This window comes from Clupea harengus, chromosome 8, assembly GCF_900700415.2.
Source record: "Clupea harengus chromosome 8, Ch_v2.0.2, whole genome shotgun sequence".
Taxonomy (NCBI): domain Eukaryota; kingdom Metazoa; phylum Chordata; class Actinopteri; order Clupeiformes; family Clupeidae; genus Clupea; species Clupea harengus.
The window spans coordinates 29,470,584-29,485,456 of NC_045159.1; the positions used below are offsets into that span (position 1 = coordinate 29,470,584).

Here is a 14,873-nt window from a genome sequence, read left to right on the forward strand (position 1 = left end):
GCTCATTCAAAGTCCAAATACTTTTTTTTTTCATCCCACACCCATGTTTTATTTCAGAAAATGTCTGCTGGAAATGAGTGCTATTAAGCACTCCAGGTCTGTGTAATGTCCAAACACATTTTTGCCCAACATGCGTCCCTGCTTTCAATGAAGTGGAGGGCCATTTTCTCCACGCATAGCACACGAATGACCTTACGACCACAGCAATTTCACATGTTTTGTCACACATGCAAAACATTCTATTTGAATGAATGGTATTCACATTCACATTTCAATGAATAGTATTCACAAAATAGTACTTTTCTACATTCATTGGAATGGCAAAGACCAATGTTACTAAACAAAAAATGACTTGCGAAATAAATTGAAACTATTAAACAATGTGTTCTCCATCTTTAGCCCATTCTAGCATGTATTGTCAGTATGAGGTTGAAGTGATAACATTCTGGAATAAATAAATGATTAGCCTTCACAATAAAAGAGAGCCCAAGTATAGATTAATTATAGATTATTATTAAAATATTATAATAATATTTATATGAAATGTTTTCTCTGTTCTTGTCCATCTCTCTCTACTTGGCTTTACCATATTGTGTGATCTGTTGTACAGCACATATGAAAGTGAAGCCATATGTGTGCCGTGAGTGACGGAGTGAATCTCGAGCTACCTAACTGACTACGAACTATAAGACCCTCGGGGGGTTCAGGCCTCAGGAGAAAAGGGAAGCCTGCCTCATTAGAGATGCGGAGTGAAATTGTCCAGAAGAAATCTTCTGTTTCTTGAGAGTATTCATTCTGCTGCCTGGGTTTCATCAAAAAAAGAATATAGCAACACCAAGCAGGGAATGGAACACAGAACATATGATTTCTGTGACAATGAGTTATTACACATTATATAAATGTGATGTATTATTGTTATTATTATTATTATTATTATTATTATTATTATTACTTTTATGCTGTACTTAGCCACTGTGTGTGTGGCACTGCTAATCAAAACATTCAACAAATCCACAAAGAAAAATTGGTTTTCCATGCCAATGTGTTTGACTACAAATGAAATAAGTTCAATGTATTCAACCTGTCCTGCAGTCTCACCACCTTCAACCCTGTGTGATTTTGAAAACTATCCAGGGGAAGCTTTTGGGGCCTGATGACATGAGTTCTTCAGTGTCTGTTCCTTACTGAAAACAGCAGGGTTAAGTAAGGCTAATTGCATGGAGCTTTATATAAGGTGTGGGTCAAAGGCAGAGAGAGTTTTGAGAGGTGTATTTGGGCTGGATTTCCATAAAGCATGAGGCCTAAATGCCTACCACATGTGGGAGAGATTTCACTGCTTTTGTGGGAAAAGCTCGTTCAGTAACAATGAACAACGAACAGCACCTTGGGAGGTGAGAAATAACCCAGCAGTTTGTAGCTTGTGCCAGTGACTAAACACTCCTTAACACTACCTGCACTGACAACCTCCTGTATTGGCAACCTGTAAACCACAGATGGTCAACTTGGGTTCATAGTATTCACGTTAAAGACCTCTTTTATACGACAAGTGTGAAGTCTGACTAATTAAGCATCCAGTTATTAAGTTGTATTTCCCCCCCACGTGGAGATTTCATACCCAACCAAAGATGCATAGCTGCAGCTATTTTGGAAAATGAAGTTATTATGGGTCTTCCATGCACAGTTGCAGAAATCGAGAAATCACTTAAGGTTAATCTAATCGCCAAAATTGATGGCATTAAACATTCTAAATACCTGTGTGTTTGGATAAACAGCCAGAGGTGTTTTAAAGTCCTGTGCCAGTGGAATAAATGTTTGACCTGTAATGAACCACTTTACTGAGGTATGTTGTGTAGGTCGCATCTGGTTTGCAATAGAAACCTGGTGACATGCAGAATGACAAAAATCTTTAAGGTCACAAAACCCTAAGACTTAAACAGCGTCCACATGTAATGCATATGTGAAACTTCACAGCACTTATCCCCTCGGAAAATAAGAGTGAGACCCACTTGACCATAAATATATGGTATCCGTATGCACACTAAGAAACAGGTCAAAGTCATGTTGCTGGTGCCAGGGCGTCAATGCTGAAAAATGGAAATGTTTTTCTGAAAGCATGGCCTAGACATCTCCAGTTACAAAGAAGTCAGAAATAGTCTTTACAAAAAAACATTTCATCTTTGGTCACTAGCCACATGATGAGTTTTGCATTTGTTTTTCCTTACAATTGTAGATATTTATAAAGCTGTCTGAAGGACATGTAGCCTTCATTGGCACCTGCTGACAATAGCATCACACAAGAGAAGTGCTTGACATCCCATGGAGCAGAACATGTTTCATCCACTAGGGGGCACTCTTGTGTAAGATAATAAAAATCACTACTTTGGGACGGGGGAAAACAGACCTTTCAGCCTTATTTATTCAACAAAGTGTTTATTATTCACATTGAGTAGCAGGCCATGAATATTTAGTTACTCGAATAGCTGGTGTAAATATAATATTTATTTTCCTCATATTTTATTTTAATAATAGTTTATAATCTGTTCTTACTCTCTTTAATGAAACCTCTTGACCAGTGTATTTTGCTCTACATACGATATGTGAGTTAAGCTTACATCACTTTGTAATGCTTGCCATTTCTCTTTGATCTTTATCTATGTTTTATTTACATACATGGATACATGTTTTTTATTCCTATATAATATGTGTTCATCTGTTTCTGTCCTTCTCACCTACACTACGGTTCTCGTCAGGTTCTTGTGCTATGGTGATTTGTGATTTTGAAACACTTTTTTTTGTGCTAGGCTACATTCAAATAAGTTACATAAAATGGTCACAAGAGACAAAATTCAGGGAAAGCGAAATCTCTTCTTTGTGTCTGACATTTTTCAGGTTTGATGAAAGATGAGTTAAAGTTGAAAGAAGAAGACATTAAACATTGTATAGTATTCTCCATGGATATATAACTTTTTAGGGGGTATTATAGATTATGGTAAACAAAAGTTACCCAAAGGAAAGATGGTGAGATATATGTCAAATATCATTTTGATGAATGGCACCAACTGTTTCTATTATGTAGATACTTTTTTGCTTGCTTACTTACTTGTGTATTGTCCAATCCTTAATATTAACCATTAATTCATAATTTACAACCTAAAAAAAAAAAACAGCTATATTTTAGAACTTGGGAAAAGAACTAAAATATCAAGAGCAAAAAATGTAACCGTCCCGTATAAATAACAAAACTGAAGTACCGGTATGTCATTTTCTGATTTTCATACATGTGAAAGTGAAATACAAGGAATGAATCCTTGGAAAACTGTTTTCTGTCATGAGGGTGTAAGACATGGCATGCAAAGGGCCCCGCAACATTTAGGAAAACTCCACACATTTTTAATGGAGCATTCATTCCCCCTAGCATGCAACCACAAGTGGACGCTGGGTGAATCCAGTCTGGTATTAACCCTCTTGATGATGCTAATGAAATTAATGATTTTGGTCAGACGTGCGGGTGCCGCAAGATTAGAATTACGCAGTTGCAGAAGTCACTTCTCACACCTCCACCCTTGCTTCCATAAAAAGAGACTGATCAAGGGTTTTCAAATGTTAGAATAGGATAGCGCAATAGCGCTTACATGCGTGCGCTCCTCTAGTCATCAGTGGCCTACTGATAGCCTGACACTTGGGCATTGAGCGGCAGGCACTACACACTCAAAGCACAAGCAAAACAGCACAAAGACATATTATGGAGTTCTTACCTGTCAGAATTTATTTCCATTAAAGAAAGCACCCTTGGTCGTGTCGTACACAATCACATTTATGTATGCCGGGATGTGATGTAGAATTGAATGCTTCTTCAGTCAAGCCTCAAAGCACTACCACTGCCTTCTTTTCAACAGACACTTTGGTCATCTGATGGAAGTCTGTTACAAGCTGGTGGGACCCTAAATGAAGGATACTATATGTATATGAGACACAGAATGTCTATGATTGTTGTGTAGATAATGTTTCTATTGCTTTCAATTTGAGGATAAAAACTCCTTTCAATCTTAATTATAACGACCACCCTTAGAGAGAGAGTAGATTTGCCAAGCCAAGACCAATTAAACATTTATTCAGATGTGAGTTGGTTGTACACAAAATATTTATTAAAGGATGTCATTCAAAGGACACGCTCAGCATACTGGTCCTTTTAGTTCCTGGGGATAGAGACAAAGTGCAAAGGACATTCAGTCCAGCTGTTTTTAGAATCAGACATGGGCTCAGGCACATAGGTTCTGTCTCATTCTTTTTCTTGGCAAAGAGGCATATAATATGTTGCCATTTAGTTTAGTATGCCATTCTTGCCGCTCAGGTCATCAACACTAATAATGAACTTACTAGCCAAACAGCCAAACAAACCAGCTCTGTTTGCCTAAAAAATGTTCTATCCACCGACAATTCACAGTATCTGACAGGAGGTTTGAATCAGATCACATCTGAATAATGTTTATAAGTTCAAACTTTAAAATATTCTGCCTTCCTGGTGGTCAAATAAAAATGTGCTACTTGCTAAAAACCACCAACCTACCAAAGCAAACATTCATGTGTCAGTATTTCTGAGTACTCTGAGCGGACTGAGCGCGACCTGTACTCTAATTCATGAATAGCTGTGTAAGCATAATTGTTTGATTTGCTTTCATATTTCTTGCTTTATTATTTAATTTAACCCCTAAACATGATTGATTTGAATAAGTGCTTTCCAAAAGCTTTACATTCTACCATTTAGTATGGCCCCACCCTCTGAAAGAGGTTATTCTCCCCCACCACAGAATAGCATGTAATTATTATAATTTAGTCCTATGGATTGGGTGCATGTGTGCCTTTATTGCAAGATAAGCATAACAGGAAATAAAGTGTTGATGGGAGGAGACTGATCTCCAGATGGTAATTTGGGCATTAAACCCAGTCATGTATCATTAATCATCTGTCCACTGACACCCCGTATATTTTCCTTTTTCACAAAAATTCTACAGAGTCGTTGGACAAGTTTGGATTTAACCAGTCATGGAGATGTTTATTCTATTTAAAATGGCTGCTTGTAGATATGGCTCATCTACGTTTCTGGATATTTTGTCGGAGAAAACTTGACAGGTATTCAAGTATCTTATGAAATATTTCCTTTTTGTTTCAACTCTGAATTATTCTCTTAATTTTGCTGTTTGATTCTTCTATTAAAATCTACAACAGATAATATGAGGGTTCTCTCTAGTCATAATAATCCATTTGATCATGAATGCAATGCTACACATATATGTTGTCAATGCTACACATGTATGTTGTCAATGCTACACATATATGTTGTCAATGCTACACATGTATGTTGTCAATGCTACACATGTATGTTGTCAATGCTACACATATATGTTGTCAATGCTACACATATATGTTGTCAATGCTACACATATATGTTGTCAATGCTACACATTATTGTTGTCAATGCTACACATATATGTTGTCAATGCTACACATGTATGTTGTCAATGCTACACATGTATGTTGTCAATGCTACACATATATGTTGTCAATACTGAGGGCAGAGGGCAGTAGTACGGAAAGATGGAAACACTTCAGTCAGTGAGTTCAGAACTAAAGCACGTCTGAACAAATGTCTCTATATTAAGCATTAGGAACCATATATTGGGTCTTAATTTATCATGTCTCTATATTAAGCATTAAGAACCATATATTGGGTCTTAATTTATCAAGTCTCTATATTAAGCCATTGGAACCATATATTAGGTATTAATTCATCATCTCTCTATATTAAGCATTATGAACCATATATTAGGTCTTAATTTATCATGTCTGTATTCTCATTGAATAGGGCATTTTTGGTTAGCATTCTCATATAGATCACAGCTCAAATGAACGGATACATTTACTAATGTATAGGCTCCCGATATATGGTCTGTGTATGTTACCCATGATGGAACAGAGCCTATGCAACCCTACAACATGTGCAGAGATATCCCGGCACTAATATTAGCCTACAGTCTTTACAGCTGGGCAGTTGTTCAGTTTTTTAAAAATAGGTACATAAAGGAGGAACACTTTATCAACATGAGTGACAGCAATGTTTGTTTTTGAACACTTTTTTCAGAAAATGATTTGTAAGAATTGACAATGATTTATAAAAAAATATTCTAAAAGTTATCCAGTGCAAAGAAACGTACTGAACATTTGCCAGTAGTTGTCATAAACTGTACTGTAAAAGTTGAACAACAGTATTCATATTAAGTAGAGCTGAACAACAGTATTCATATTAAGTAGAGCTGAACACCAGTATTCATATTAAGTAGAGCTGAGCCCTCAATTCACATGGAAGTGAGGAGAATGACTTTAGTGTCCATATTGTCCCCATAATTTGTCCAGAAACAAAACACAGCCATAGACATAGTCTAGATGTTTCATGGTGAGCTCTATATATCCATATTCAAAATCATAAGACTGTAACTTTATAAAAGGTGTTCCCATGGGGACCTAATTTAATGGAGATCAGAGGCAGTAGTATTATCTTAATCCAAATGACAAAATGTGTCTGGATGAAGGTCAGTGACTTCTTCATGTGAAAGGCATATCTGTATTGCTCTCTGCTTCCCCCCGACACTGACGCTCAGGCTATAGGGTATGATCGTTCACACCACACACACAACTTCAGATGAACAGAATGGACAAGCATAGAGGGGCAGCCCTGGTAAAGATGAGTGTGGGAGCTCCAGAGGTTAATAAGGGGTTGCTCATTGCCTTTCTACCCAGTCCGTGGCTCTCTCTCCCCGGGCCAGTCGTTGGTCCTGCTCGGGCCCAGGAACAAGATGATCTCCAAGTCCCCCCTCCCCATGGCGATGCACAGACAAGAGCATGTCTATTTGCACATGGCAAGACATCTCTCCTTCTTAACACACTATTTAATCAGAGACCAAGACATCTCTTCTTCTTACTGTAACACACTATTTAATCAGAGACCAAGACATCTCTCCTTCTTAACACAATATTTAATCAGAGACATCTCTCCTTCTTAACACACTATTTAATCAGAGACCAAGACATCTCTCCATCTCTTCTTCTTAACACACTATTTAATCAGAGACATCTCTTCTTCTCTCCTTCTTAACACACTATTTAATCAGAGACCAAGATATCTCTCCTTCTTAACACTATTTAATCAGAGACCAAGATATCTCTTCTTCTTAACACACTATTTAATCAGAGACCAAGACACCTCTCCTTCTTAACACAATATTTAATCAGAGAACAAGACAGCTCTCCTTCTTAACACAATATTTAATCAGAGACCAACACATCTCTCCTTCTTAACACACTATTTAATCAGAGACCGAGACAGCTCTTTTCTTAACACACTATTTAATCAGAGACAAACACACCTCTCCTTCTTAACACACTATTTAATCAGAGACATCTCTTCTTCTTAACACACTATTTAATCAGAGACCAAGACATCTCTCCTTCTCTTCTTCTTAACACACTATTTAATCAGAGACCAAGACATCTCTTCTTCTCTCCTTCTTAACACATTATTTAATCAGAGACATCTCTCCTTCTTAACACCCTATTTAATCAGAGACCAAGACACCTCTCCTTCTCTCCTTCTCTTCTTCTTAACACACTATTTAATCAGAGACCAAGACATCTCTCCTTCTTAACACACTGTTTAATCAGAGACCTTTGCATGGGCCCCCTGGCCTTAGGCCCGGCCTCATCTGTACCCTTTGACCCCCTTGACGGCGGGCCTATGTCTCACAAACACACACTTACACTGACAGGGGCATGCACACTCACACATTCATTATTTTCTCTTTCTTCAGTCTGCCATCGTGAACACGAACAATTGAGCTCAAAATCTGATGTTTTTACTGTTACTGTTGTACAGATTTGACTGGTTACTCTACTGTTTTTACTGTTACTGTTGTACAGATTTGACTGCTTACCTGTGGGTGGCTCACAAAGAGAAAGGGGCGAATAGCAGTATACAGTATAATGTACAGTATAGATACATGATTGTACAGATACAGGTTTATAATGTACAGTATAGATACATGATTGTACAGAAACAGGTTTCTAACATACAGTAAAGATACATGATTAAATACAGGTTTATAACGTACAGTACAGATACATGATTGTACAGATACAGGTTTATAACGTACAGTACAGATACATGATTGTACAGATACAGGTTTATAACGTACAGTAAAGATACATGATTGTACAGATGGATGAAATGACTGGGTGGCTTGGAAAACCACATCGGCTGGCCAGCATGAGGAAAGACTCAGACAGCTGTATTTTCCGCATTGGGCTTGCATTAAACCATCAGTGTCAGTGACAGCATGGAGGAATGAATGTCACAGCCAACTTCAGCTATTCAGTTCAATTTGGAGGATCAATTATGCATCTCTGGCTGTTTATGTCTAAAAATGCAATGTAGTGCCAAATGATCAATTTAAGGTCGAGGAAAATGTGTGAAAACAGTGTGCACTTTACACATACGATGCTGGGAATTCTGAAATCCTACAATAAACGATGTGTACAATAGATTTTCACTCACAAACATTCTCAGTCATACACTTAACACACGTTGCTGTCTATGAAAATACATCAATTTAGCAGAATTTCAATCTTTAAAATATTTTTTTTTTGTCAGTATTAAACGTTTTGTGATGTTTGTACTCAGTATAAACGCAGACACGGTGAGGCCAATAGGCCTAATTAACAGCATGATCATCGTATCTGTAAATTTGATAGGATGAGTTCAGTGCTTTGTACTCAGTTATAACATCCAGTTCTTGTATTTATTGTCAAGATAGCCTTTAAATTCATCAGCCAGAATCATTTAAGGAAAAACATTGGAGAACATTGAAAAAAGATTGTAGCTATTGACGGTATAGGCAAGTCTTGATTTCACAGCAAGCTGAATAAAGAGTGTTGGGGGGTGTCCAACTCTACCAGGTCCAGTATATTAGCAAAGGCAAAATTGTATCGAAATCACTAACACAAGCGAAGAAAGGTAAATGATGGTAATGCTATAACCTGCCGGAGTCCTAGTAAAGACTTTAATCTGATGTTTCAGTCGCTTTACCTCGCCCTTGTCAGTAGCAACCATGTGACGTAGAGATCGAGCTCCAACTGATGCACCGCCTCTTCTTTTGCCCTCACTTCTGCGTAAAATATGGTTAGGCTACTTGCGGCTGCTGAGCTACCTTGTCATATTCTGGGATTATCGACCCTTAACCATGTTTTTTTCTGGAGGATCTACCACGGCATGGATTGAATGCAAGCAGAACACGTGTTACTTCGTGATTTTTCACACTTTCTCTGTTGGAATATAGCTTTTTCTTAAACTGAAATGAAGAAGTGGAAAACAGAAATACACAATTCTACGTGAAGTAAGGTTGACGAATGGTTTTTCCCTCTAGCCTTCATGAAGACGCGTAGCCTATATGTCTTGATTGTCGATATCTCCAATAGCCCGCATCTTCCAGGATCTGTGGGCGATAATATAAAATAGCCAGGAATGATTCCTCAAAACCAGGTAACTTATTATTAGCGTATTAGCTGTCGAAGACACATCACGACTTATATATTAGAATGAACGTTTGAACTATGTTTCGCCAATGTCCAGTAGTGTATTTTCTAAAGAGTAAAACCAATTTCTGTGTAGGGTAGTCTACGAACCGACTTAATGTTTGTGTGAGTAAATATTTAACAGATGTAGTTCATTTTTAATACCATGCTGAAAAATGTGTTCGAAAACATTTTTGTAGTTTTCTGTAAGTGCATATTTGATTATCATAGCGCTTATGCCGTATCGAATCCGTTTCGGAGATCGAGAAAGTGCGGGGTATTCCAACACAACTTTTGGTAGTCTTCAGAAAGGTTTTTATTCAGATCACAAACATTACATCGTTTATGTTATTGTTAACATGGACACTGGCTTTTTTATTTACCGCTGGTACATGAGAAACATAGGCCTAAATCTTATGTTTCAAACATTAAGTCACTGAAGATAGGATAGAACATAGAAGCCTAGCCTACTAATACAATTACACAGTTTAAGTTGTTTTTTAAATGAATAAATAGCGTATCTATATGCATCCACTACTTATGCATTAGAAGAAGAATAGAAGCGTATCTAACTCAAGGCATGCAAATTTACTAGACATAATAGTTATTGTCTTAAACTGGATATAGGCCTATTCATTCAAATTCAAGCCCACATTGGACATTTAAAGTTACTGGAAAGCCATTTGTTATGCAAGTAGTATACTCTTGGATCAATCAGAGATGAAGGAAAAGTCCAAGAATGCAGCGAAGACCAGACGGGAGAAAGAAAATGGAGAATTTTATGAACTGGCGAAGTTATTGCCGCTGCCCTCCGCTATCACATCGCAACTGGATAAAGCCTCAATCATTCGACTGACGACAAGTTACCTCAAAATGAGATCTGTGTTCCCAGATGGTGAGTGTATATATCTTACTGCAGTACTTGTGCAAATTATAACCTATCAAACTGAAATCTTCAGTCTTGTCATACCTTTTATTTGGAGGTATTTGGTATGTCACAGCATTCATTACTTGTGGGCATATAGTATGCGTATTAACGTAAAACGTGTTTCTCCTTGTTTTAGAGTTACACCAATGCTTCGCCATATTAAAATGATTTTAAACGTTTTAAGCTGATATTATTTCTGCATGTCAAATGCTTCAATCATCTCAATAAGAAGCGGATTTGCCAGTTTAGAATCAACCTCGAAATCTGTCTTGTCCTTAAACATGACATGATCGCACACAGACAAAGTGAGAAACTAACCCAGAATCCACACAAGGGAAATTGTTAAAAAAAAGGGTGACTATCTGACAAGCTCAGACAGAATTCACTGTTTGTGTAGTATGTAGTTAAATTAAACTGATGAAATCCATCTTGTAGTAGCCTATGGTTCTGGAAAAAGCTCATATTCACAATTCAATATTTTACTTAGACCATCATGTTGTCCTGAAAGAAAATGACTCGACTCTTCTGTTAACCTACACCTTACTTATACACCTTAACTTATACTAGTCTGCAGTCTATGCGCTCTGTCCCATGAAGTGTCCTCTGCGTACGGTTTGTGATGAGAAAACAGAGGGATCGTGGGAACGAGAAATTGCATTTTTGATTAATCTCTGTGAGAATTTATGTTACATTTGATTCCGTTTTTTTCATTGGTCGTTTGAATTGTCCATTATGGATAAAACCTTCACAGAAAACGAATCCCTCTCGATTGGTAAAACATCTTAAAAGAAATTAGGTAGGCGGTGCATTCATATTAATTAATTTGCTCATATTATTTTACGATGAAAACACACTTTGACATTTTATTCAAAGTGTTTTAATTGCAATGTTGAATTGAATTAATTATTACCTCCGGTCCTTGCGTCTAGTAGTTCACGTCTATGAAACTTATTTTGAGAAAGTGAAAGCTCAGTGACATATTGTGGAGAAAATCGTGTTTTGATTGTTGTGTGTAATATTTATTTTCTTTACCCAAGAAATATGGTTTATTCTACAAAATAGAGTCAAGAGTTTAGAATACACGGAAAGGCTAACGCAAACACACGCAAATAAACGTTGCTGAAAATCCGTGACAGATATTATGAACGTATTTCAAAATCTCCGAGTATCCATACGCTTTGATAGCGTGGTACAAATTCGCTGCGACAGTTTCCCACGCTGGTACAAGCAATTTTTTAAATATATATTTTTATCAGTATATCCTCTAAATACATCGCCAGCAAATTATAAAACAACATGTAGGTAATTCATCTTTAACATATGGCCAACACTTCTAAGATGATTTACACTAAGAACAAGCGCACCAAGTCACGGGATGGGCATATACTGTTAGTGTCATGTGGAAGGTATAGGCTACAGGTCATTTTCATTCTTTTCTGGATCGTTCATTCAGAGTAGGCCTACTTCATACCCTGGAAAAATGCACGCAGCTTTAAAAAGAATAATCTTCCTTCCCCGAATAATCAGTGCACATGACAGTTTTTGTCGTTGAACTCTTTGACTTTTCTTATTGCCATAATGTGAATATGATAATTGGCAATAATATGAATTAACGTTGATTAAAAAATTAAGAGGGTGAAAATTATTTTACACACTGACAAAAGAGATTGTCTGCATCACAGCCCTTTTCATAAATTACGATGAATTTAGAACCTTGGAGATTATTTCCGTATTTTTTTCTCTGTCAGTTCTTCACAGTATAATGAAATTGAGGGAGTGCATTTTTGGAAAGTGAAGAACAACATTTTGTAGAATTATGAACACCATATAGTGTGTTTACATTGTATATCTCCTATCAAGATCTGGCTGTTGAGTGTCTGCCAAAGAAGTAGCCTACCAGGGCAGTTGATAGAATAAAGATTTTCACAATAGTCTATGTGAAGAATGTTATATCTGAGATAGAACCACAATAGTCTATCTGAAGAATGGTATATCTGAGATAGAAACCCAAAGACATGAGGGCACACTATACTGTATTTCAGATACTGGATGGAGTTAATGAGTAGAATACTGATGATGGATAAGAAAATGTTGCTAACTACTCTACAATATCAAATTAAATGTATTTCTGAACATAGGAAGTATATAATATAGTTTCACAAACGTGTTCATAATGATTTTTTTCCTTGTCTTTGGTATGTTCGGATGATAAAGATTTCTCAGAGATACAAAACAATTGGATGAACCAACAATAATGACAGTATTTAGCCTAAAGGAAAACTATGTGATCCACCTGCATAAGGTCCATGTGAGAGTGAAAGTGGGACAAGCTTTCTTCCTTCTTTCAGAGGTACAGAGGTGTAGTGAGACAAGTGCTGTTTGCTGTTAACTTTTGACAATAGTTAGCGGACATGTTACTAATGTGGTAAATGTGGTTGCGCTGTGTCAGGTACAGAAATATACAACTATTCACTTGAAACTACTTCTTTGGCACAGCGTGTATTTGTTTGGTTCCTAAGTGCTACACATCCTGTGTCTTTTCCATCCTTCCTGGTCACAATGAGTGGCCCAGTCACTTACTGATTCATTCAAGAACGAATAATGAAAAAAAGAATTGATAGCTGATTACACTGCAGCAGCAGACACAATGTATTTGTCAGTCTATCGAGCTCTGGATTTAATTTGCTTGTTTTCTGATGCTTCTTGTTTAGTATCATTGTGCATCGCCTAGAAATAATGAAATTCAGATCTGCCCAGACAGAAGCTATGTGTGGATATTTCCAAGGGTGACATTTTTTTATCTTATTTAATTTAATATTCCCCACCCTGGGAACTGCCCTTCTTGTATTTTAAACTGTTGTTACTTGTTATATGTTATATGTTATATGTTATATGTTATTTCTGGTATATGTTATTTTGGTATATGTTATTTGTGTTACCTGTTGTATGCCGTCTACTGCGTAGATGTTGGCTGCCAAGTCATAAGAATTTCGCAATTTTGACTTTGACTTTACTGTGCCCTTCTGTTTGATGGTCAGGCCTGGGAGACGCCTGGGGACAGCCCTCCAGAGTCAGTCCCCTGGACAACATGGCCAAGGAGTTAGGCTCCCACCTCCTCCAGGTCCGTATACCTGCAGGTCCCCACATGGATGGAGAATGTTTTGTAAAGAAATATAAATAACAAATATTTATATGTTGTGATAAAAATGTATCTGTTTATTTGATATCTTCATATGCAGACTTTATATGTAATATATATATATACGGTATTGGAAAGTTAAGTGAATATATATATATTTATTTTATGTTTGATCATATTTGGAACACTACTAATTTATTCAATTTCTACATTTTCAGACACTTGACGGCTTTGTGTTTGTTGTGGCGTCTGATGGGAAGATAATGTACATCTCTGAGACGGCCTCGGTTCATCTAGGACTGTCACAGGTGAGTGCGCTGTCACTGTTCCTTCTGTCCTGCTGTACAGGACTGATGGGATATAATTTATACCATATATTGAAGATTCAGTCTTAGGTTTTAGTCAGTCAAGATCCAGGTTTTAATCTTATACAGTGGTGGCCAACCAAGGGAGACAAAGCCTGAACGTCCACTCATAGTTTCACCTCAGACTCGTCTGATTATTCCTTCAGGGATCTGCTCTTAAAAAGCTGAGTTTAGGGGTGTTACCGTCTATTCAAATAAGCCATGGGTGCAGGGCTCTTTGTATCGACCTGGGGGGGAAGGTGAGAGTCTAATATCACACCTCACTCCCCAGGTCAGCCCAAGGTATATTCACCAAGGAATGTTTGCATGCTAGTTAAATCCAAATAAAAGTATCAATTATAACTAGGTATAATATCATTGAATTATTGACTATGGCATATTCTTATGACCTATGCCGGTCCCTTCAGGACCATAGCAGACTGAGCCATGTTAAACCAGCAGCTTAGGAAAGTGTCTTCATCTCCATCTGAATTGATACTTTAAACATTACTAACATATAGTCTGGTTCACAGAGAAAAAAATCAAGGTCAGTCGTGGGCCACTGTGATAGGACCTTTCAAACATTTATTTGAGAGATGAAGTCCTACAAAGGCTTGCGATATAGCCAACATAGATAAGTGACTATTATCTGCCAGTCAGTTTTCTCAGGAGGTCTTTCAGAAGTTGGTTGCTTAGTGCTGGGGCTTTTCATGGCACAGTATGTAGCGAAGGAGACCGACCACAGTAAGACTGAGCTGTTGTTTGTCTCAAACACTAAAATAAATTGGTTCAGATTGATAAGATGTTCAGATGCTAGCTCAAATTAGCCATTTCTTGTGGA

The 14,873-nt window shown here is 37.3% G+C and overlaps 1 protein-coding gene across 1 annotated transcript in view; it reads left to right on the forward strand.

The window, feature by feature from the left end:
* The first annotated feature begins 10,258 nt into the window (after positions 1-10,258).
* The window catches only part of sim2 (SIM bHLH transcription factor 2), a 20,710-nt gene continuing 16,095 nt past the window's right edge, over positions 10,259-14,873 (forward strand). The window contains exons 1-3 of the mRNA XM_031571260.2: positions 10,259-10,516; positions 13,588-13,670; positions 13,907-13,996. Coding sequence (XP_031427120.2) covers positions 10,342-10,516; positions 13,588-13,670; positions 13,907-13,996 — 348 coding nt within the window. The 5' untranslated portion in view covers positions 10,259-10,341. The remainder of the gene's footprint in view (positions 10,517-13,587; positions 13,671-13,906; positions 13,997-14,873) is intronic.